The 25,764-nt window shown below is 33.0% G+C and overlaps 1 protein-coding gene across 1 annotated transcript in view; it reads left to right on the top strand.

Annotated features, from left to right (window-relative positions):
• Window positions 1–21,809, top strand: part of LOC128172866 (uncharacterized) — a 36,707-nt gene extending 14,898 nt beyond the window's left edge. Inside the window, exons 2-4 of the mRNA XM_052838576.1 lie at window positions 16,337–16,952; window positions 17,044–17,091; window positions 19,211–21,809. Of these exons, the coding sequence (XP_052694536.1) occupies window positions 16,370–16,952; window positions 17,044–17,091; window positions 19,211–21,675 (3,096 nt within the window). The 5' untranslated portion in view covers window positions 16,337–16,369 and the 3' untranslated portion in view covers window positions 21,676–21,809. The remainder of the gene's footprint in view (window positions 1–16,336; window positions 16,953–17,043; window positions 17,092–19,210) is intronic.
• The last annotated feature ends 3,955 nt before the right edge of the window (window positions 21,810–25,764 follow it).

The following is a 25,764-nucleotide window of genomic DNA, read 5'->3' as shown; positions in this document are numbered from 1 at the left end:
CGGCTCGACCGATTTTCATGAAACTTTCAGCTCTGATAGATAATGATCTAAACCTTATAGATTTTTTATTATATTGATGACGTCACTTCCTTTTTTGAGAAATTGACGTTTTAGCGATTTTTAGAGGGGTCGCTTGTCCCTCTACGTTCTCCTAAACTATAATATATATTGAGTTAAAACTTTCAGGGATAGTAGACAAAAGATTGTAGATTTGCAATTTTATTTTCATTTTGATCTGACTTGAAAGGCGCCAAAGCTCGCCTGGACCCGATAATTGAGATGGAAAAAACGTCATAATTTTTTTCTGGTTTTCTTTGATTATCTCTTTTCTAAAAAATATTTTGTTAAGACATGTAATGTAAAAAAAGTTTCTATTAACAAAACCTTTTCTTTGAAATCAAGAAAAAGGGGCTGACCCCTCAAATTAAGGAGCCAAAGGGCTCTAAAGTCTTTAATCTGTAGTTCTTTATTGTGAGATATTTTGTGAAATGTTATAGAAGCAAAAATGTCTATCTTACAGTTATGTATCCAAGCAATGTAATGATTTTATTATGTGTTACGTAATTAAGGGTATTTAGGGGCCAAAAGTCCAAAACTTTGATCACCCATATCTCAGAAAGAAAAAATATTTTGTAATGCAGTACAGAAGAAAAGTTGTTCAAAATGATATTCTTAACAATATGCAAACTTCAAAATTCGTTAAACGGCCCCTTAAAGGAGATACAGGATCGGCCCCTAAAAGCTTCTTTCTCATATATCTCCAGAACGGTAACAAATTTCTAAACACTTGTTGAACAAAATGTGTTTAGAATTAGGTGACCTTTTATTTGATATCAAAAAAAAGTGCTGGCCCCTTAAATTAGGGAACGAAAGGGCTCCAAAGTCTTTTATCTATAGCCCTTAACTGAGGGATATTTTGTAGAATGTTATAGAAGCAAATATGTTCATCTCACAGTTATGTATCCAAGCAATGTAATGATTTTATCATATGTTATGTAATTAGGGTGTTTAGGGGCCAAAAGTCCAAAACTCTGATCATTCATATCTCTGAAAGTAAAATTATTTTGAAATGTAGTATAGAAAAAAAGTTGTTCATAATGATGTTGTTAACATTATGCAACCTTCAGCACTTCTTTAAACAGCCCCTATAAGGATATAAGGGATCGACCCCTAAAACCTTCTTTCTCATATATCTCCAGAATGGTAACACATTTCTAAACACTTGTTGAACAAAATGTGTTTAGAATTAAGTGACCTTTTATTTGATATCAAGAAAAAGGGGCTGGCCCCTTAAATTAGGCCTAGGGAACGAAAGGGCTCTAAAGTGTTTTATCTATAGCCCTTTACTGACGGATATTTTGTAAAATGTTATAGAAGCCAATATGTTCATCTCACAGTTATGTATCCAAGCAATGTAATGATTATATCATGTGTTATGTAATTAGGGGTCTTTACGAGACAAAACTCCAAAATTTTAATCACCAATATTTCAGAAAGGAAAAATATTTTCAAATGCAGTACAGAAGAAAAGGTGTTCAAAATGATGTTCTTAACAATATGCAACCTTCAAAACTTCGTTCAACGGCCCCTATTAGGAGATAAGGGATTGGCCCCTAAAACCTTCTATCCCATATATCTCAAGAACGGTTACGAATTTCCAAACATTTGTTGACAAAATGTGTTCAGAATTAAATGACCTTCCATTTGATTTCAAGAAAAAAGGGCTGGTCCCTTAAATTAGGGGATCAAAGGGCTCTAAAGTCCTTAATCTATAGCGTTTTACAAGGAGCTATTTTGTGAAAGGTTATTTAAGCTGAATCAGGTATAATACGTTTATATATCCTAATGATATAATGATTTTCCTTTGCGTTACCTAATTAGGGTTTTAAGGAGCCAGAGGTAAACAAGTTTAATCTTTTTTATCTCAATTTGGAGAAATGCAAGTATTTAAAAAAGCAATATAAGAGAAGTTTTAAAATGCAATACAAAAAAGCAGAAGTTCTTCACACCTTTTTCCAAATCATGTTTTTTTTGTTGAAAAACAAAGTCGAATATGTCATATTTCCTTCTAAAAATCGGACGGAAGACCTCCTCGTTGCTCGCAACGAGATCGTGTCTAATTATTATACTTTTTCTTTTTTTCTGACTCCTTTTTTGCTTCATAACTCAAAAAGTTTTCAACCGATTTCAATAAAACTTCCAGAGATTTTAGCAAGTTATCGTCCCTCAAAGATCTTAAAGTTTTAAAGACAACGTCACTTCCGTTTTGGCGTGACGTCATTTTTAAAATTTTAAAAAAGTCATTTTGTCCGGGACTTTTCTCAAAAACGCTTTAGGATAGAGGCTTGAAATTTTCAATGGTTATGATTTGGTCAATTTACCTCTGTAATGAAGCTATATAATAAAAATCTGTCACTTGCGGGCGAAACTGGAAGCGAATCAAATTTTTTGAAAAAATGAATTTTTTGATCAAACAAAAAACGTATGCGTATTTTGTAGAGCTTTTTAAGCTGAGTCTAATGCTGAAAATCGTTTAAAATTTGGAGGATGCATTACAGAGATATCGGGGTTTAAAAACTGATTTTCCCGGAAATTTTGATGCCGCGTTCTTGGTTTCAAAAACAGTGCAAAATTCACACTGAAAGTATCTTCTACTGTAACAATTCGTACTGATCATAAAACTTTATAAAAAACATAAAATTATAAGCATACTGTATAGTTTGCAAAGCTAAATACAAAACTTCAATTCGTTTTAAAATCGGATACTGCATTGCGGAGATAGCGGTGTGTCAGAAGAATGGCCTGCAAGACGGCGATAGTGGAAATTTCAGCTCAACTAACGCATGACAGATTATAAAGGTATGTTTCAATACAGGATATGTCGTATTGACTTTTTCTTTTCAAAGTGTTTGTGCACTTTTCAATCTAATCCGACATTCCTCTGACTCTAACCTCCGCTTTTGACGTGCGTAACAATATAAAAGCGGGCATTTGAGTCAGAGAAATCTCGGGATATTATCTGTCCAATGTATTTTCACGTACTCTTTTGAATTTCTATTTATTATTATGTACATGTATATGTATGTCTTATTTTGTATTGAACAACACACCACACACTGTAAAACAGTGCAATTAAAAGAGGTGGGGGTCCAAAGGCACACAAGAGTAGAATGTTGTAATTAGAGTGCATGTTTGCATGATGATAACTTTACCCTAAATATTTGAAAATAGCAGATCTTTACCATATTATCTCCACTTAATTAATGAATTAAAGAACTCAGACAGGCTTGTGCTTAATTAAATAAATATATTTGACATGGTAAATATTTAGTCTAATTAAAATTAGAACTTTTGTCTGGCTCGCCGTTATATATGATTATGGCCTGTGAAAGAGCATGTAAATCAGAGTGCAAGATGAAAAGAACTTTAAGTTCAGATTTTAGGTTAATGTTCCCTGATATCTATAAAACATTCTTCTCAAGATTTGATTATTTCACAGAACATTGTAAATTCTTTGAGATTAGTTTATCTATACCGGTATATTGAATTTTATTGATTCATTTTAGGTAAACTTTACATGCAGAACACATCTACATTGTAAACAGTTTTTACAGTAAGACAAATGTATGTAATAATTTTTACTACATGTGCCTCAGATCTCTCTCTCTCTCTCTCTCTCTCTCTCTCTCTCTCTCTCTCTCTCTCTCTCTCTCTCATGCTTTTAATCTTGGCAAAGCATCACAGAGCAACATCATTTTGTGCATATCTCTATCTAGGAAAAGAAATCAACAATGCTTTAAATTTCAAAATGAGCATGTATTATCATGCAATCCCTCATTTTTTCATTGTACAACTAAAATCCAAAGCTTTGTAAAATTGTTTATGGAATTTTATACATACTAAACATAATATTGTATTTAAAACCTGTCATTAATAAGAAAAGAGAAAAAAATCCTCGCTAAATTTATTTGCAAAAAAAAAAAACCCAGTAGAATTCATTTTTAAAAAATGGTATAGCAGAAAATTATACTTTGAGGCTGTTCGGATGAAATACTGTAAGTCGTTTTAATTCCACCGTGTTAAATTTTCATGATTTTTACTAAAGTATCAATTGCGATGGTTTTAATTTCACGCTGGTTAAAAATTCAATTGATCAGAATAGAAGCATTTAAATTTCATAATATTTGGTTAAAGTGTTCAAACTAATGCTTCTAAGGAAAATCAAAAAATAGGGGGATGGTATACATGTAAGGGTATTTCTAAGTGATGTGATGCTTTTGTCATGATAATATCATGTATATGTATGTAGTTTTGAATAAGGTTTCTTATTTAGGGAGGTTGAACAACAGTTGACCTCTAAAAGATTAGGTAAAGATGCTTTATTTATGGAGAGCCCTATAAATCTGTGTTAAATAGAAGAAAGTGGAAATGCTGGGTTCACTTAAATGGCCATATTTTTCTTAATCCTTAATGGAATTGGCATAATGAGGTATACTTTTTCTCAGAATAGCATAAGCTTTGTAAGTTTAAGACAAGATGACTTTTCAGAGAATGTTAGTGTAAGTTTCAAGACTACATGGTATTTTCAGATTTCTCATTTAACTGTAATTTTGAGTGGATTTTGTACCAAAAGTAGTCTATTTTGGGAAAATGGATGATTTTGTTGGTTATACATTGTATATGTCATTACATGATTTATTAGCTATAATATACACGGGAAGTAAATGCCTTTTAAATGTGTAGAATGACCACCACTAGAGTAAATTGGCTTAGAAAGTAGGTATTTCCTATCCTGATGACAATTAATAGGCTTAAGTTAATTACCGAGATAAGAATTAATACTGCACAGTAAAAGAGTTTTGATCAATTGAATTATTTAAATTATAAATTTGCAGCAATTTTGCTGTCTGATTTCATGAAATAACATTAAGCAACCTGACTTATATAACTCAATTTTTTTAAAACAGCATATTTTTCTTTCAAATAAAATTCACATGTAGACAAATGCAGTTATCAAAGTATACAATATGTCAAAAAATTCAAGTTTTTGCTCCTTCCTATCCAAAAGTGATATTTTAGATATATTTACAGAATTCAAAAAGCCATCCCCCCCCCCCCCCCTTTCCAATTGTCTCCATTACCATTACATGTTGGATATGTAAATGTACATTTGACCTTGAAATAACATCTGCTATAATAATTACTCTCGAAATGATCAAGAAACAACAAATGTTTACCCTTTTATTGTATATATGCATCAAAAATGTAGGAAAACATGTAAAATTTGAACATTTATCATGGAATTCTCATCCGTCCCCAGGTACCCGGTTGTGTTTGAATTTCATTTTAATTAAGAGCAGACATCACACTGGTAGGTCTTACTATTTTAGCAAAGTTAAAAGGAGACTAGAAACAAAAATAGATAAGATATTCACTAAATATGATTATAAGCTTACTGTTTCATGAAAACAAGAAATCACATGTATGGCGGCATGCCTTTTTGTGAATAAGAATGTTACATTTCATCCATTTACCAAGAAAAAATCAATTTTCAATATCAGTGATGGTTGTTTTTAAATATGTGTGAGAAATGACTTAAGGGAATTGCCACAAGTTTCATAATATTAAGGTTAAAGTGTTCAAACTAATGCTTCTTAGGAAAATCAAAAAATAGGGGGAGGGTATACATGTAAGGGTATTTCTAAGTGATGTGATGCTTTTGTCATGATAATATCATGTATATGTATGTAGTTTTGAATAAGGTTTCTTATTTAGGGAGGTTAAAAATAGTTGACCTCTATAAGATGAGGTAAAGATGCTTTATTTATGGAGAGCCCAATGAATCTTTGTTAAATAGAAGAAAGTGGAAATGCTGGGTTCACTTAAATGGCTATATTTTTCTTAATCCTTAATGGAATTGGCAAAATGAGGTATACTTTTTCTCAAAATAGCATAAGCTTTGTAAGTTTAAGACAAGATGACCTTTCAGAGAATGTTAGTGTAAGTTAAAGGTAGCAAGGGACAGTTTCGGATAAAGTACCCGTCAATATTTTTGTAAAATTGAGAGTTGCTGTACTTAAAGGCTTATGAGTGTTGCTAAAATTCATGAAATGATTTTTAATGATTATCATTACTTACAGGGATGTCTCTTGTTGAAATTGATATTCAATATGTAGGCCCCATATGTTAGGTACATGAGATTCAGAAGTAAAATGTGAAACCTGCGGCTATGACTGTTGTGTTGACTTTAGACAGTGAAAATGCAAGTTACAGACGGGAGGGTAAATAACACGAAAAGTAGGTGGATGGGGCATTATAAACTATACACCGGTAAGTTTCTGACATGTGATGGTGCAACATGCACATGGTACGTAAGGTCAACCCTTTGCAGGGAATTGGCTGGGGGAGGTCTAAAAAGCTGAAAAATCATGAAAAATTAGCAAAATATGGAAGGGTCAAAATCTCATAAAAACCAGTATGTAGAAAATTTTACAGGTTTTGACTAGTAATTTTCTTCAAAAATTGGTGTTTGGCCTTATAAAAAGTGAATTAAGGTCAGACGACACGTTCCTCAATTTTATATAACTTTTTCCAGGAATTTGTTGATGGTTTACTACTATTTTGACAAGCTTTCTTGCAAAAAATTAGGGTACCTTACCAGGCATTTCTGCAAAATACTAGAGTATGCAATTTCCTATATAATCTTCTTGAAAATACACTTGAAGAGCTGATATAAAAATAAATACATATACAGCACAGCAAAATTCACTCTATAGGAACTCTGTCTCTGCCGGAGCGGGGATTTAAACTCACGACCTCTAGAACATATACGCTTCTGGCGGTGAGCGGCCACGGTTCTGACCACTCGGCCATCTAGACACATAACCACATCTAATTAAATTTTAATCATTTTTAAAATAATTATAAAATCAATATTTTTTATTGGAACTCTCTATAACGAGGAGATACAAAAAAGATTCTCGAGGAACGTGTCGTCTGACCTTAAAGGTATTTGTGCTGAATGGGAACTGAGGAAATTCTAGTTACAGGGTTCCGAAGACACACGTCCCCAGGCTACAATGAAACGTATCAACAAAACTGTCCTGTGCCATCTAATGTCACGTATCGAGATATGTCATACTAATAACACGGCATGGTCAGTGTACTTTTTTTCAGAAATACTATGCATATGTTAATGTAAACACAGCTATTATTAGTACCGGTACAAGTATTAACACAGCTTATTGATTTTTTTAATTTCAGCTATTGGTGGCCACATGGTTTTTACCTGTTGATTCTTTTCAGCTCTTGAGGTTAACCTGTCATCTCTACCCACATGCATATTCCTTAATGTGTTCTACAGACTATTTACCAGTAAAAATTAAATCGGATAATTCATGAACAGTTACTGTAATGCAACTTTAAGAAAGCATCATGCCTTGTTGTGGTTTGTGTTTGATACGAAATTATAACAAACAAAATTATGGCTGTTTAAAGTAATTTACAATTGTTAGCTGTGAAAATTTGTTTTTCAATAAAAGTATGCAATTATGTTTCTTTTATTTTGTTTTTAGCTCACCTGAGCAAAAGGCTCAAGTGAGCTTTTCTGATCACAATTTGTTGTTGTTGTAAACTTTTCATATTTTCATCTTTTTTTCAAGATTTCAACCAAATTTTGCACTAAGCACCACCACTAGGTGACGGGGATTCAAGTTTGTTCAAATGAAGGGCCACGCCCTCTTTAAAGGGGAGATAATTGAGAATTATTGAAAATTTGTTGGTATTTTTCAAAAATCTTCTTCTCAAAAACTATTCGGCCTGAAAAGCTTTAACTTGTGTGGAGGCATCCTCAGGTAGTGTAGATTCAAGTTTGTTCAAATCATGGTCCCCAGGGGTAGGGAGGGGCCATAAGAGGGGGATCAAGTTTTACATAGTTTCAGCTTTTACATGGTAAAGACCTAGTAAGTTGTCAGAACTTGTATGTATACAATAAAATATGTTAAAATCAAATCAAGTTTTACATAGGAATATATAGAGAAAATCTTTGAAAATCTTCTTCTCAAAAACTATTAGGCCAGAAAAGCACAAATTAAAGTGGAAGCATCCTCAGGTAGTGTAGGTTCAAGTTTGTTCAAATTATAGTCCCAGGTGGTATGGTGGGGTCACAATGGGGGAATTGATTTTTACATAGGAATATATAGAGAAAATCTTTAAAAATCTTTTTCTCAGAAACTAATAAGCCAGGAAAGCTGAAACTTATGTGGAAGCATCCTCAGGTAGTGTAGATACACAGTTGTGAAAATCATGACCCCGGGGATAGGTTTGGGCCACAATGGGGGGGGGGGGTCAAAGTTTAACATAGGAATATATAGAGTAAATATTTAAAAATCTTCTTCTCAGAAACTATTCAGCTAGATGATTCTTTATAATTGTTAAGACTTTGGCCCCAGGACAGTTCTTTGGCCTCACAAGAAGGTTCAGAGTTTCATGTAGGTTTATATCCCATATATAAACTATTGTTAAGGATCTTTTTGAGAACTGCAATACTCAACATGCGATATGACTATAAAATCAATATAAAATCATCCTTTTAGAAAAGGAACTAATGATTATAAACATAAGAATATTTAGGGGGGAAAATGGATTTTATTTATACAGGATCTACATGTATTATTGTACATTGTCCAGGTAGTTTGCATTGTGACTCCATTAAGCTGATTTTATCATACCTATTGTTCCTCAGGTGAGCGATGTGGCCCATTTGCCTCTTGTTTTAGTTTTTCATTGTTTTTCAATTTTAAAAATTAAACATATGTAACCTACGGTAATTTTCATGATGAGTACAAAACTTGAATCCGCTTTTAAATCGGACGATGCATAACAGATATCGGGGTTTAAAAATTGATTTTTCAGAAATTTAGATCCTGTTTTTTTTGTTTCAAAAATAGCGTGAAGTACAAACTCGTACCAAAAATAATTCGAAGTTTGTTAAGTACTTTGACACCTTCGGTGGCAGGGGATAGTTTTTTTGGTCGAGGAAATGTGAGGCAGATAGTGCTCATATATGTGATTTAATTTTTCAGTGGATTTTTTAAATTTGCTAAAATTGGTTTGCATGCAGGGGACACATGGTCCCGACTCTTAATTGAGAATTTTTAAACATTTCAGAATAAAATAAGTACAACTTACATATAGCACTATAAAGAATAGCCAGGGACAGTCTCAAAATTTTCTAAAAAAAGGCCCTTTTTTCGCATTTTCACGGGTCCAGAACCACGCTCCAGTCCCGAGCAACTGCCATAAACTACCATAGGATTGGTAGCTTAATGTATACCCATGCAAATAATCACCAATTGATGGGGGGTCAATCACCTTCTTTTCGAGTGACATTTCGTGTTCTGAACCCACCCTACTTTTCAAGCACAAAACCGAAAGTGAAAATTTTGGCCACAGTTTCGCATTTTCATTCCATATCGGATGAAAAGTGCTACCAATAATAAAGTGTCATATATCAATGAAATTGACATGAGCTCCTCTATCCACAAAATGAATGCAATAAATATTCTACCAATTTATACCCCTCAAATAACCAGCCAAACCCCAGGTTCTCCCTTTATTTCAAAATTTTGACCGGGTCTTTCCTTCGAAACTATCCCCTGCCACCTTCGGAATTATTTTTTTGTTAAGTCGTTCTTAGAATCGTTAAGGTTTTTGTTAATTCGTACATAGTATCATTCGTATTTATTTTTATCGTTTACTTTAAGTTGCTCGTTATTGATTTAAACACTCTGCTTCTTGCAGGAACATCAAGCTTTACTCTTGACATTAACGGAAGACCCACTCGTTGCTTTGCAACGAGCTTTGCTCTAGTTTTTCTTGTTTTTTTTTCCCTGCACCAAATTTTTTAAAACCGAATATTTCAAAAACGATTCGACGGATTTTCTCGAAAATTTCACAGATAGAAGACAGTAACTATAGCTATGCATACGTATCTTTTCGAATATGACATCACATCCGTTCGTCAACGTCGTTAAGTTTACTTTTTTTTAAAGTTCATTTTGTCCAGCGAATATTTAAATAATGGTTGAAGATAGAAACTTGAAATTTTCAGCGATGATAGATCTATCTTTGGAAGGATGCCCTTAGGTTAAATGGTTAACGTCCGTCACTTCCGGTCGTCACCGGAAGGAAAGACAAAAATCGATTTTTTCAACTTTTTCCTTTTTTGATATTTTTCTGTAGGGTTAATAGTGACCCTTTCACTGATTCAGAATATGTAATTTGTTTTAAAATCGATCAAGGCATTCTCGAGAAACTAAGCGTCAAAGTTCTGAAGCGAGAGTCTGAGTAGCTCAGTCGATAGAGTCGTGGACATGGCCCAGGCGACCCGGGTTCAAGCCCCGAGTGCCGCATTTTTTTTTTACTATTTTTCGCTTAGGTCTACGATTTTATCTTTGAATCAATAAGTTTGATCTAATCTATTAAAAAATCGGACGGAAGACCCATTCGTTGCTCGCAACGAGATCGTGTCTAGTTTCTTTTTATTATTTGCAATGCTTTAGGAATGCATTTTAATGGTCAAATGAAATCTGGGTCCCAGTCGTTGAGTTTTAAGTAAGATACAGGGCTTACAATTCTTCGTCATGTAAACAAGGCTCTTGCCCTGTTTTTGTTTACATAGGTTCAATATACCACTAAAAATCTTTTTAAAGCTGATTTGTCTATCTTATTATTCATGTTAAGGATAAATAAACAGTTCCTAACTATAAACACATTCATTTTAGGTCTAAAACTGGCATTTTCACTTCAACATTCAAAATGTTGTTATCTATTGATCTTTTACAGTGTAATACATCAAGTCTAGCTGGAATGGGTCATAAAAGTGTCATAAAAGACCAAAAACCTGGGAGCTTCCGGGGGGGGGGCACCAGTGCTTTTTCCTGGACCCGCTAGGAACCTCATAGCGTCTCACATCTCCAGCCGCTTCGGCTTTCCGTTTCAAACAATCCCGAATCCGCCACTGCAAAGTATTCCTTTAAAAACAAATGATCGACATCTGACATGAACTGTCAGCATCGTGGAATACGTTAATTATTATGCCAAAACTACAATATGCATCAAATAGCATAAATCGCCATGTTTTGTTGTATTCCAAAATAACTTACCTATACATTCAGTAGAAGAGGCTTGTGTACTTTCCGATTAAAATTCTAATGCATTTAAGCATGATTTAAGGGGCATGGTCACGATTTTGGTCAAATTTTCTTTTTTTCTTTTTATTATTTGCAATGCTTTAGGAATGCATTTTAATGATCAAATGAAATCTGGGTCCCAGTCGTTGAGTTTTAAGCAAGATACAGGGTTTACAATTCTTCGTCATGTAAACAAGGCTCTTGCCCTGTTTTGTTTACATAGGTTCAATATACCACTAAAAATCTTTTTAAAGCTGATTTGTCTATCTTATTATTCATGTTAAGGATAAATAAACAGTTCCTAACTATAAACACATTCATTTTAGGTCTAAAACTGGCATTTTCACTTCAACATTCAAAATGTAAACAAAAGCTTTGTTTACATAGTGAAGAATTGTAAGCTATGTAACTCGCTTATTAATCATCAAATGACACTCAAATCTTGGCTGACTATTAAAATGCCTTACTGAAGCATTGTAAACATTAAAATCGAAAACATAATTTTTGCCCTTTTAAATGATTATGTAACTTTATATAATTCATGGTTGAATAATAATTTTAATGTATAAAAATTCATTTTTTAAGAAATGTGCACCAAAATATGAAATAAATTTACACAAAGCTGCATAGTTAACAAAATAGTGTGAGGCGTAATGTGTGTGCAATATGTGTGCAAATAATGACTTCGCTGAATGCTAGATACTATACATAAAATTTTCATTAATAAAGTTTATAAAAAATGTTTAATTCTGAGGTAAAAGGTCAGTGCTTTACGTGATATAAATCTAGTGGTTAAATGCAGTAAATCCACTATAATATGCATCATAACACTTTTGCAATTAGAAATCTCCTCTGCAGATGTCTTCATATCAAAGCAAGGGGCTAGAGTCGGTGGAATCTATGAAAATTGTAAGGCTTTCACGTCTTCATTAGAAACTCATGCAAATGGTCCACGTATTGCAGTCCTGTTATAAAGGACAGCAACTTGTTGCTTAAATTTACATTTCTCTTGTATGAGAGGATAAGGCGTGTAAAATGCCTATACATGGATGGGTAATATACTGAAAAAATAAGATATCAATAAATCTGGGTTTTTTTTAAAAATTATTCAAAACAAGATATTTTTAACATATCAGCGATTTTTAAACATTAATTGTGTTCAATATACTTTTAACATGTGACTAAAACAGGCGTATACGTATCAAAATCACCTCCAAATAGTGTCATTGTTTAGAACTTAAAGGCCCTTTATTTCATTGAGTGCGTCTGTGCTCCATGTTTCACTCATAGGTTAAATAAGGTATCATAGAAAACAAACCGATTTCAATCAACAAAAACGTGGAGAGATGACCCACTATACATTAAAAATATCATTTTGTCATCCCATAATTGTGCAATACGTGATTTTGCTTAGATTGACAAATGTTTCAGCCAATCGATAAATGGGGTGTGTAGATTTCAGTCTTATCAGTTTCTATCGGGCTATGAATAGCAATCAATTTTCGTAGGAAATAGAGGGAATCATACGCGTTCTATTGTGTTGTTATTCGCGTTCTTTGTCAAGCTTTCATGACTCCTTCTATCTCTCTGATAAAATTAAACTCGGCTGTTTGTTTTCTTAGTCCCCTTTCGGTTTTCACCGGAGGGGACTATATAGCTTTCCTCTGTGTTCGTCAGTTTGTCTGTCTGTCTGTCCATCCGTCCGTCCGTCCGTCCGTCCGTCCGTCCGTCCGTCCGTCTGTCTGTCTGTCTGTCTGTCCGTCCGTCTGTCTGTCCCACTTCAGTTTTCCACACTTGTTTTCTTTATGTGTTTGAGGAAAAATGTGAAATTTTTTGAACAGCTTCAAAATGTCAAACTACAGATCAAGTTTACACTTTTGTAGCGTCTGGTTGACGTATTTCCTAGAAAATTAATTTTTTATATTTCAATTTTCTAAAGTTTGGGTTCGTTATCAGGTGCGATGTGTATTGAATAAACGAGGAAAGAATGTAGTCAGTAATTATATCGTGCATTACTTGAACCATTCCTTTTTTGTTTCTAACAAACAAATAAGTTCTGTAAAATAGTGTCAAGCATTATGTTGTAAATTTAATCGACGGTTTTTTTTAATTAATATGTTTTACGGTGCTACCGTTCTGGCGAGCACAGCAAGAATTACACATATCTTGCATCATTGTCAACCTAGTGTTATTTAGGTATCAACGAACGTCAAAGAATTTTTGAGAGATTATTTCTCTACAATAAGTATGCTGGGGCAAATGTATTAATTTTAATGGTAATGATACATACAGCGCAACCCCCTACCCCTCTTCAGAGAGAGAGAGAGAGAGAGAGAGAGAGAGAGAGAGAGAGAGAGAGAGAGAGAGAGAGAGAGAGAGAGAGAGAAAGAGAGAGTTTCCGGTTCCTGTTTGTAGGTGTGTAATTTTCCACTTTTAAGTTTAATGGTTTGACTATATGCAATATCTACATAAATTCTTACTTTTTATTTAGTTCAAAATATCCTATTGTTTATTTCCTCCCTACTCATATACTTACCTGCCCACTGTACATGCATGCACAATTAGCTTAAAAATGAATCGATATGACAGTAAAGTATGGCTCTTGCTAGTATATATTTAAATAATCTCTATATTAAAAAAAAAATCATATGTCAATGAGACAGGTATCGCAGTCTATACTGAAATAGCTAGTACACGCATATAACGGATGTTTGATCCACCTCTAAATTTATCGCGGGAAATATAGCGCGAGAGCACTGTGACGTCATCCATAACTTTGTTCGTCTTTGTTTTCGTATATCGACTCAATACGAAGGAATGGAAGCAACTAACAAATCCCTTGAGTCTCGCCAAAGCATATGCAGTACTCTAAACGTGTCTTCAAACCTTAAGAAACCGTAAATTACGAGTTAAAAGTCGGCCATTTTTAGCATAGCACCACGGGTGAAAACATTAGAGAGCATTATGAGACGTAGACAAAAAAAATTTGTTTGATGAATCGAAGGTTTAGCTTGTTCTTTTTCCCGCGCACACTGGTTCTTAGAGCTCGCTTCGCTCGCAGGCGCTGCGATTACAATCGGGTTCGTTATCGAGTTGGTCTGTTGAAATGATATTCTGCATAACAGTGCATTGTTTTCACTTTTCACAAATTTCTACAAATTTGGTAGGGGACGTGTATTGCTTATGCAATGCTCTCAGAATGCTTGTTTAAATAGACACTACTTATTTGACTAGTTATTTCTGATTTACCGATAAGTAGGACTAGAATGGTATGCTTTTCCCAATTTTAATTATATATTATTGTATTCTGTAGCATTCAATATGTCGAACCTATTTTCACATGCAACAAGACTTTAAATATCTTCCTGAGTAAACATATTGCAAAATCAATTTTATCCACAATAAACTTTTGTATTAAGTTAATTTTGTAATAAATTAGGGGAAATTGTGTGCTTTTAAATTAATGAGGATTTTTTGGCATGTCATACATAGGTTCACACGGAAATAAAATCTTTCCTGCTTTATAGACTTTGTTGAAAGAACAATTAAAATGCTATGGTAATTGTTGGCTCACTACGCTTTTAAATAAAGTCATTTGTGATATAGAAGGTCATGACAAATGATTTATTCTTTTTAACATAAAAATTGAGCTTTGCTAGAGAGGTACTGAAATGTGAAATTGCATTGGTTGTTTTTCGGGTTTTATATAAAAAAAAAAGAAGGTGCAATCTTGGTGTCCAATACAACAAAACCTGTTGCTGTATCATTTCAACTGTACACGACCAGGATGCTATAAAACTAAAACAGATACAGTACAAATAGGCAAAATAACTAGATCTCGATTGCATATTTTTTTTAAAAGAAACCTTCTCTTGGATCTAATCAAGCGCATCTTAGGAATAAAAACAAGATCAGAAAAAAAATATTATTAACGTAGATGCTAGTAAACGAAGGCTTTAACTGCTAGTAAGAGGATCAATTTCTTGCTTGACCAATGGTTGAATTTATATGTTACTGTGATGTTACCTTGACCAATGGTTGAGTATATGTGTTACCGTGATGTTACCTTGACCAATGGTTGAGTAAATATGTTACCTGATGTTACCTTGACCAATGGTTGAATATATATTTTACTGTGATATTACCTTGACCAATGGTTGAGTATATATGTTACCGTGATGTTACTTTGACCAATGGTTGAGTAAATGTGTTACCGTGATGTTACCTTGACCAATGGTTGAGTAAATGTGTTACCTGATGTTACCTTGACCAATGGTTGAGTATATATGTTACCGTGATGTTACCTTGACCAATGGTTGAGTATATATGTTACCGTGATGTAAACTTGACCAATGGTTGAATATATATGTTACCGTGATGTTACCTTGACCAAAGGTTGAATATATATGTTACTGTGATATTCCCTTGACCAATGGTTGAGTATATATGTTACCATGATGTTACCTTGACCAATGGCTGAATATATATGTTACCGTGATGTTACCTTAACCAATGGTTGAGTATATATGTTACTATGATGTAAACTTGACCAATGGTTGAATATATATGTTACCGTGATGTTACCTTGACCAATGGTTGAATATATATGTTACTGTGATATTACCTTGAGCTGAGTATATATGATACTGTGATGTTACCTTGTCCAATGGTTAAGTATATATGTTACCTTGTCCAATGGTTAAGTATATATGTTACCGTGATGTTACCTTGACCAATGGTTGAGTATATATGTTACCGTGATGTAAACTTGACCAATGGTTGAATATATATGTTACCATGATGCTACCTTGACCAATTGTTGAGTATAAATGTTACCATGATGTTACCTTGACCAATGGTTGAATATATATGTTACCGTGATGTTACCTTGTATTTATATTTTTGTTTTAGAAAAATAATAGTACGTCAAGTGATTCAAGCAAAAGGATATATTTGTTTTGCTAATACTTTACTCATTAACATGATAATGTAATTGTTAGTATTTTAGGTATGTAAATATATAAACAATTCAAGATATGCTTATTTAAATACATGTATTCTACATTTAAAGTAGTATAAAAAAAAAGAATGTATTTTTGACATTTTAAATCATTCATAATTTGTTATTTTCATTTGGTTTTCAGAATTCTTTGGACTGTACCATTTTATGACGAAGCATGTCTAATTCAAAGTTCCAACTAACTGGAGAGAACACTAATCTGGCCCGTGTGGCCCAGATGATATTGGGTCCATGCACTAACGTACTACGTGATGTTCTAAGGAAGGAGATCTCCCCGTCCGATTTGGAGAAAAAAGTCAGAGCTTATATTTCTATGAAAAAGAAATCTCTCATCAACAAACACCAGGAGGCACTTGTATACGGTCACGATTACTCAAAATTTGATGTTACATTGCTGTACTTCCTATTACGGAATATGTGCTCAATTCAACCGCATTCAAACAAATGGGGAAAGAACCCAAGAGCGGGAGATGGAAGTGTGTCAGCAAACATTGAACGAATTCGACTGTTAAGAAATGAATATGGACACAATTCGGAAACATCTATCTCCGACACAGACTTTATAAAAAACTACCAATATATTAAGGACACTGTTCAGGAGTTGGAGATGTACTTAGGTACCTCCACTAAATACCAGGACGAGGTGAAGGAACTGGAAACTTGTCCCATGGATCCTACACAAAGCGAGAAAAATATAAAAGAACTACTTGACCTCCATGAAAAATTCAAAGATATTTCAGGTATTTTTCTTTGCAATGTTAAAAAAGCAAGAGGGATTCCTGTCGAGATATAAAACAGCACTAATAATAAATACATAATTGTATTTTACAGAAGATGTCAAAGAAATGAAGAACACAGTTCTTCCTTGGAATATAAAAGGTAAAGAGTGTCTCCAAAGTAAACGATACTAAATTTATTTGAATTAAATTGAAATTGAAAATAGTAAAAAAAAAAGATGTTAGATTATATATAACCAACCTAATGGGAAAAAAATTGAAAAAAGCATTCCACTAGAAAAGATATGTTATTAGGAGAAATTACCTTGCTGTGTAAAATACAAGACAACCTAAACAATGTACTTTCTTTAGAGATGATAAAAAATAGATATCCTCATTGTTTACAAAAATTATTGTAAACATAAAATGTGTTGCAATCTGCATGTCTGCTAAAAATATGTAGAAAAACAAAACAAATGTGTTCATTTTAATGCAATGTTTCAATTCAGTTTAAAGTCATGTAGCAGCACCCCTTCTCCCAACCCCACATATATTTGGAAGTATGCTAAAAACAGAAAATAGCTACAAAAACCCCACAACAACAACAACAGAACAACTTTATGGTACCATGCATTCCCCACGGATAAAATTTTGAAGATGAGAAGGTGGCATTTCATGAATATTATGACTGTTACTAACACTTTTTTTTCGATTAATAGAAATATGATGCATAGTGGGTTTTTTTTTTTACATTCTTAGGTAGCTGAGTCACTTTTTCTATATGATTTTCTCTGTCGATGTACTTCGTGCTCTTGTTTATGTGGAGATAGTATGGTTGTATATTGGAAATGTATTTAATGAAAAGAAATCTTCTGTATTAGTTGGGGATAAACTGAACCAATGATCATAATGTCCATTACAGTAATTTGTAAATGCATGGTCTTAAAGCTTCAGTGTCATCAATACTTTCAAATCCCTCAACTCATTCCTCAACTCAAACTCTTAGAAATTTAAAGATAATACTCAGACTTGAGGCTGAGGGTTGACTTTAGGAAAGTAGTTCTTAGATTGGGCAATGCTCCTAAGGAAACCAATATACAATGTACGGCATTTGACGACAGTCTACAGAAAGGATATGCCATAAATGTAAAAGCTGGTAGAGTGGTGCAAGGGCATACAATTAGAACTTTAAATTACAGACAATTATAAAATGTAAGAGTAAGATAAATAATGTTATCGTTTCACAAGTCCTTAACAAAGGTTAATTTATTCAGAGAATCGACAGAAATATACTGACCCATGTATTATTTCTTTACTATCAAGATTTACGAATTAATCTTGCAAACTCCCCACATCTTTGCACTCACATGATCGATGTTAGGAATAGATACGTTATATTTATCAATATTTGAAAAATCTCATTCTCACAATTTGTAAGACAATCTGCAAATTGTGTTGTAGCATCCTTAGGTATTGTAGATTAAACTTTGTTCAAATCAGGATTTTTGGGTAAGGATGGGATTTTACAAGTACTCAATCAGAATACCCAGGTATTTTTAGATTGTGCATAATTAAGTTTGCTTAAATCAAGATTCAAGGGGCAGATTTGAAAAAAAATGGTGGTGGGGAAGGGAATGATTTATACAGAAAATCAGTTTAATTATTTTTAAAAAAAATATTCTAATCATGTAAGCAACTTTACATTTGTTTATCCGCAATTGTTTTGACTATGATCTCTCGACAATACTTTTGCTCATATGTGTAGCAAAATTTGATGTAAGTTTTTATCTATGCGAAAAGTTGTTTAAGATCATCTTGAGAATTAAACTGTTCAATATGAAACACAAAAAAGGACTCAATGTTTAACAAAAAGAACATCTGGATAATATTTTGAAAATATTGTTATACAAGATATATACTTTACCACATTTTCACAATACTTTGTATATGATTCCTTAAAACTAGTTTTATGATGTTGCTCAAGTTAAAGATGTGACACATTCAACGAACCTAGATAAAACCCACAGTTTAAATCAAATTTACAAATAAAAATCATTAGATAATTAAACAAGTAGAAATGTAGAATGTAATCACAAAACAATTACAATCTCACCGCGATTTTTGCTTTTTCTGGTTATTGACAAAAAAATGTTTTAATAAATTTTTGTCAATTTTGATATGTTATTATTACAAAACATTAAGTCTAGATACTGCGGTTATCTACTGAAATCAGCAAATATTGTACGTTTTAACAGTTATCACTTGATTGTTTATTTTTTCAGTTATATATGGAAACGACGTCCTTAAATGGAAAGAGGACGACAGGTCCTTTGTGGAAACTCACAACTTTCATGCAATGATAAACAAAGTTAGACAACAGTCGTTCGTGATGTTTGTTGGTGTCCCTGGCTCAGGAAAAACGGCTTCAGTCCGCCATACCGCCCTTCTACTGCAAGAGAAAGATGGGTATGAAATATTACCAACCAAAGATATAAAGGACATTGAAACGTATTGTGACCCTCGCAATCCACAGGTGTTTGTTATTGATGATGTCCTAGGTGTGTTTGGGTTTGACATGAAGGAACTTGAGAAGCTCACCATGTATAAAGATAGATTAAATGAACCTACAATGCCAGAGACCAAGGTTCTTATGACATGCCGGGAGGTAGTTTTCAAACATGAAGCTTTATCAGGATCCTTTCTGTCAAATGAAAAACATGTAGTTCAGTTACACAGTAAAGAAAATGCTTTAAATGACCAAGATAAATATGATTTATTTGCAAAATACTACTTAGATACAGATTTGTTATCAACAGACACTATGTCAAAAATATCGAAAAGTTTTCCTTATCTATGCAAATTGTTTTCAAGAAAGGAAGAGTTAAGACATTATGGACCACAGTTTTTTATTTCACCTGTTCCATGTTACATGGAGCTTCTGGACAACATGAAAATAAGAAACAAGGTTCATTATGCTTCATTAGTTTTATTAATGACCAATCAAAATTCATTGTCAGAAAAAGATTTTAACAACGAAAGCTCAAAGCATTTTGATGAAATGAAGTTCAAGGTTTTAAAGAGATGCAAAGTTGACCCTGTGACCTGTAGGTTTTTGTTTACTGATGCATTGACTGAAATGGTAGGGACTTACACCGAGCAACGTCAAAGTAAGTTTAAATTTATTCACGATTCCATGCTTGAAATAGTTGCCTATCATTTTGGTCGCCACTCTCCAGAGCTAATTTTGCAATATATGGATAGTGATTACATTGCTAATTATATCAAACCAGACAAATACAAATGTAGGAAACGTAAAGGCGAAGAAGAAGAAGATAATTTAGAACAAACAGTCAATGCGAAGGAAGACAGTAATACCGTTGCCGAAAATAAAAATGTGCATGATTTGTGTATAAAACTGCAAGAGTCCCAGTACCATTTACTTGCTGATCGTTTGTTTAAAGATATACATAAAGGCGAGTTGTTTAATGTTTTTGAAAACGAAGCATTAAAACATCCGTTGGTACTTCAGAACTTTTTAGATGTGATGAAATGTAAGCCTTATTCGGAGTTGTTCACAGTATTTCTGTCAGAGTTAAAGGAAGAACACATTAAACAAGCAAAAACATCTAAAAAACATTTTTTCTCCAGCAAAAGCTATAATCTGCTCATGAATTCAAGATGGATTGGCGAAGATGATTTTCCTTATACGTGTGCTCGTGCGATTGACTGGGTTATATTTTATGGACACAATCAAATTTTACAGTTCATCATAGATCAGATCATTAAACACACAGAAACGGTCAATGACCTATTTCAAACTCCCTTTAACATTCGATCGGATGATTGTTGTACTTCTGTAGATAATACAGATTGTATCAAAAGAAATGAGTCAGATATCAATGAAAATAGTGCAAGAAGATGTGATGTGTCAGATGATGATTCTTGGTCCGATTTATGCTCCGAAACAGATGTCATGGACAAATATTTTGGGACCGAAGACGTCATTGTTGAGCAACGCCGCCTACTAAATCTTAGTTGTTATAGTGGTGACCTTCTTACTTTCCAAAATTTACTTCCATATTATGATAAAAATGTTCTTTTTTCTGAATCATGGCGGGTACCCGAACTGTTACACGATGATGATAATGATGATTGGAATATTTTTGACCCCCCAATGGTTGTTGCAAGTAAAACAGGACATTTGAATATACTTCTGGAACTGTTAAACCTTGGTGCATATGCCAATGACAACAGTTATTGTGATAAATCACTGGTTGTTGCATGTTCAAAAGGATATTTAGATTTAGTAATTGAATTGTTAAAACATAAAGCAAATGTCAATATTACAAATTCTAATATGACACCACTCATTGTGGCGTGTTTATACGGGTATTCTGATATAGTACTTGAATTGATAAAACACGGAGCAGATGTCAACATTACAGTTTTTGGTAATTCACCCCTTATTGCTGCTTGTTCAGGCGGAAATATAGTTGTTGTACTTGAATTGATAAAACAAGGAGCAGATGTCAATATCACAGTTTCTGATTGTTCACCACTTATAATTGCATGTTCAGAAGGACATTTTGATATTGTTCTTGAATTGTTAAAACATGGAGCAGATGCCAATATCACAGTTTCTGATAATTCACCCCTTGTTGCTGCGTGTTCGATACATTTTTTTTTTCAAGGGGAAGAATTTGTTACGACAAGGTACAGGTGTCGATACCGGATGTTTCTTGGATGAATCCAAATATGATGCATGCTCTAAAGTTCAGTCAGATATGATACACGAACTCTTAAAAAATGGAGCAGATGTCAATATCAATATCTTTCAAACTTCCGCTCTAATTGCTGCTTGTTTAAATAGATATATAAATATAGCTACTGTTCAGGAATTGTTAAAACATGGAGCAGATGTCAATTTCACAGTTACTGATAGGTCCCCACTCATCGCTGCATGTACAGGAGGACGTTATGATGTAGTACTTGAATTGTTAAAACATAAAGCTGATGTCAAGCTCACAGTATTTCCTTATTCCCCACTTATTGCTGCATGTGCAAATAAGTCTAAGAGTATAGATATCATATCCGAACTGTTACAACATGGAGCAGATGTCAATTCCATAGTTTCTGACAGATTACCACTTATTGTTGCATGTGCAGAAGGACATTTAGATAAAGTACTTGAATTGTTAAAATATGGAGCACATGTCAATATAACAGTTTCTAATAACTCTCCACTTCTTGAAGCATGTTCAAAAGGACATTTAAATATAGTCCATGAACTGTTAAAACATGGCGCGGATGCAAATATTACAGTTTTTGATGATTCCCCACTCATTGCTGCGTGTTCAAATGGGTATTTTGATGTAATAAATGAACTCTTAAACCATGGAGCAGATGTCAATATCACAGCTTTGGGTAAGTCACCACTTACTGCCTCATGTTTCGTTCAATACGATGAAATAAGACGTCTGTATTTTCAAGGAAAATATGCCAAAATCGTTAATTTAAGGAAAACACTGGATTTATGTTCAAAAGTACATTTAGATACAATACGCGTTCTGATTAAACACGGAGCAGATGTTAATGGCAAAAATTGTACCGACTCGCCTCTTACAGCTTCTTGCATAGAGGGTCATTTGAAAATAGTTGATGAATTATTGAAACATGGAGCAGATATTAACATCACAGTTTCTGACAATTCACCTCTTATCGCTGCTTGTTCAAAAGGTCATTTGAATATTGTAAATGAATTGTTAAAATTTGGAGCAGATGTTAATATCACAGTTGCTGATAGTTCACCTCTTATTGTTGCTTGTTCAAAAGGACATTGGAATATTGCAAATGAATTGTTAAAACATATAGCAGATATTAACCTCACAGCTTTGGACAATTCACCACTTATCGCTGCTTGTTCACAAGGTCATTTGAGTGTTGTAAATGAATTGTTAAAACATGGAGCAGATATCAACATCACAGTTTCTGGCAATTCACCCCTTATTGCTGCATGTTCATCAGGTTATTCAGATATAATAAGTAGACTATTAAAACATGGAGCAGAAGTCAACGTAGTTTCGGGTAGATCACCACTTCTTGCTGCATGTCTAATACAATATTTTGCTATGCAATATAATTTGTCAAACAAATCGGCATATGCAAATACAATTTCTGATGAAACATTATTTCGTTTGTCATGTTCAAAAGTTCATTTAGCTATAATACGTCAACTATTAAAACATGGAGCAGATGTCAATGTCAGACACTGCAAAGACTCACCTTTGAATGCGTCTTGTTCACAAGGACATTTAAAGATAGTTCGTGAACTCCTTAAACACGGAGCAGATGTCAATACCATAGTTAATGATAAGTCACCACTTATCACAGCTTGTCAAGAAGGACACTTCGATATAGTGGATGAATTGATCAAACATGGAGCGAACGTCAATATCAAAGTTTCAAATAATTCACCCCTTATTGCTGCATGTTCAGAAGGACATTTGGAAATAGTATATGAATTATTGATACATGGAGCAGATGTCCATATGAGAGTTTCTGACATCTCGCCGCTTATTGCAGCGCGTTCTAAGAAACATTTAGATATAGTAAGTGAACTGTTAAAACATGGGCCAGATGATGTCAATAGCATTGATTGTGATAACTCGCAAGTATTGGAGTCAGCATCAGGTTTAACATCATGAAGTGTAAATGAATTGTTAGAACGTAAGGTAGATGTAAACAAAACAGGTTATTCACATCCTATAAAACTGATGTCAACCAGAGTTATACATTAATGTATAACTGGAGACGACGCCAACTAATTGTGTTGATGGAAATGTAGACCATATAAACGTTAAACATTCTTAATACATTGTGATCATTTAAACTTGAGAGGTGATATCAAGTTACATTAAAGAAAACTAGACTTTGAATTTAAATTATATGAAATGATACTAGAACTCAGAAACAAAAATAAACCGACGAAAAAAAACTCCGGAATGAAGTATAGCAGAAGTATAGCAGGACAATTAGCTAATAATAATTTAGATGAAAATTACAATGAATAATATAGAGAAAAAACCCACATCTGAGGAATAATACAAAGAACATAAGTGAGCAAGTCGCTGGGTGAGCCGATGGGTGATGCCAATGTTATAAAAAAGCTGTCTAAATCAATGCCTCACGCAGTTGTATGTTATATTTGGCATTAAAAAACATTGCTTAGAAAAGGGGAAAAATATTGATGTTTACTAAAGAAGAAAAGTTTTTGTAAGTTATCTCAAAGCTGTCATTATTATGATGTGGGGAAAAAATAAAAGATCTAAAAGCTGAGAGAGAGAGAGAGAGAGAGAGAGAGAGAGAGAGAGAGAGAGAATGAGAGAGAGAGAGATTTGTAAATAATTTTTCGTTTGTAGACATTGAAATACTAATGTAAGGTTTTTTTTAATTTGATGAACACTTGCTCAGCATGTTGACAATAATGTAGTCATACAATGGAGATAAAAAGGTGTAATACTATTAGATAAGTTATATTAGATAGTTATATTAGATAGTTAGATAAGATGAATATAGCTAAATGTAGTTGATTAAATGTTGGCTGATATTTTCAATTGTGTGATTTTATTCATTCTTATCATATTACACATACAAATTAAAAATACGACAATGGTCAAAGTACCAAAATTAGTTTAAATTATAATCATAAATATTCACATAAAATAATTTATTTCTTTGGAATTTGTTTTAATGATTTTTTTATATCATCAAAATCGGTGCCATGAATCTACCGACAATGCATTGTTTAAACTTGCAATAAAAAAAAGTGTATAGAATATGGTAGTATAGATACATAAACAGATAAAATGAATTTAGCTAAATCTGATTGATTTATTTAAAAAAAAGAATGTTTGAATCATGCGTTAAAATAAACTATTGTATTAAAAATCAAAACAATGGTTGATTGTAATTTTATACCTCGATAAAAGAGATGAAACGAAATTAAAAAACAAAAACAAAACAACGGTACGAAATCAATCAAAGTTTAAATATGTCACTAGATATTACATGTGTATGTTTATCTCTTATTGGTGTCAGTATTATCGCTACCTAACAGTCTGTAGCTTTCAGTCTTAGAAAAAAAATCAAAAGCTTGCGATAGCAAACGTGTTTTGAACAATGTATTATAGACACATAAGAAAATAAGATGAAGTTACCTAAATCCGATTGATTTATAAAAAAAATCAGAAGGGCTACCGCCATGCCAATCCGATTTCTTTTTGTAGACCGGGAGCTAAAGACCTGCAGCTTTATTATTACAATATTATAATTGTTATTTTTATCATTTCTAATTCTAGTGTTTCATTTGTAGTTTAGAAATCTTTTTCTTGATATCTTGAGTATATATCTATCTAATTGATGCATTTATTTTATATCAATTGTTCTTTTTGTTATAAAAGTATTTTTCTTGGTGATGTTTTTGACATTGCATGATTTTTTAGTATGTTTTGAATATTGTTGTTAAGCAAAAAACATTCACTTCAAATATGTGTTATTTTAATACAATCTGATGCATTAAATATCTTCATTGTTTGCTTTTATGGTTTTTCTTTGGATAAATTATTATTGTTTGTTTAACAATATGAGCAGGAAATATCAAGCAGATAAATGAAAAAACAAAAAAAAATAAAAACAGACAAAAAACATTACTTCAAACTACATGTAGAAAATTACGGCTCTTCATTAAAAGTTCAATTAAAAATACTATCTATTGAAAGGTAGTTGTTTTGCGTTCAACATCTAATGCAATATATCTTTCTTTTCACTGTAGCAAGTG

The sequence above is a fragment of the Crassostrea angulata genome, chromosome 2, assembly GCF_025612915.1.
Source record: "Crassostrea angulata isolate pt1a10 chromosome 2, ASM2561291v2, whole genome shotgun sequence".
Lineage (NCBI taxonomy): Eukaryota > Metazoa > Mollusca > Bivalvia > Ostreida > Ostreidae > Magallana > Magallana angulata.
This window is presented reverse-complemented; position numbering and strand designations above follow the sequence as displayed.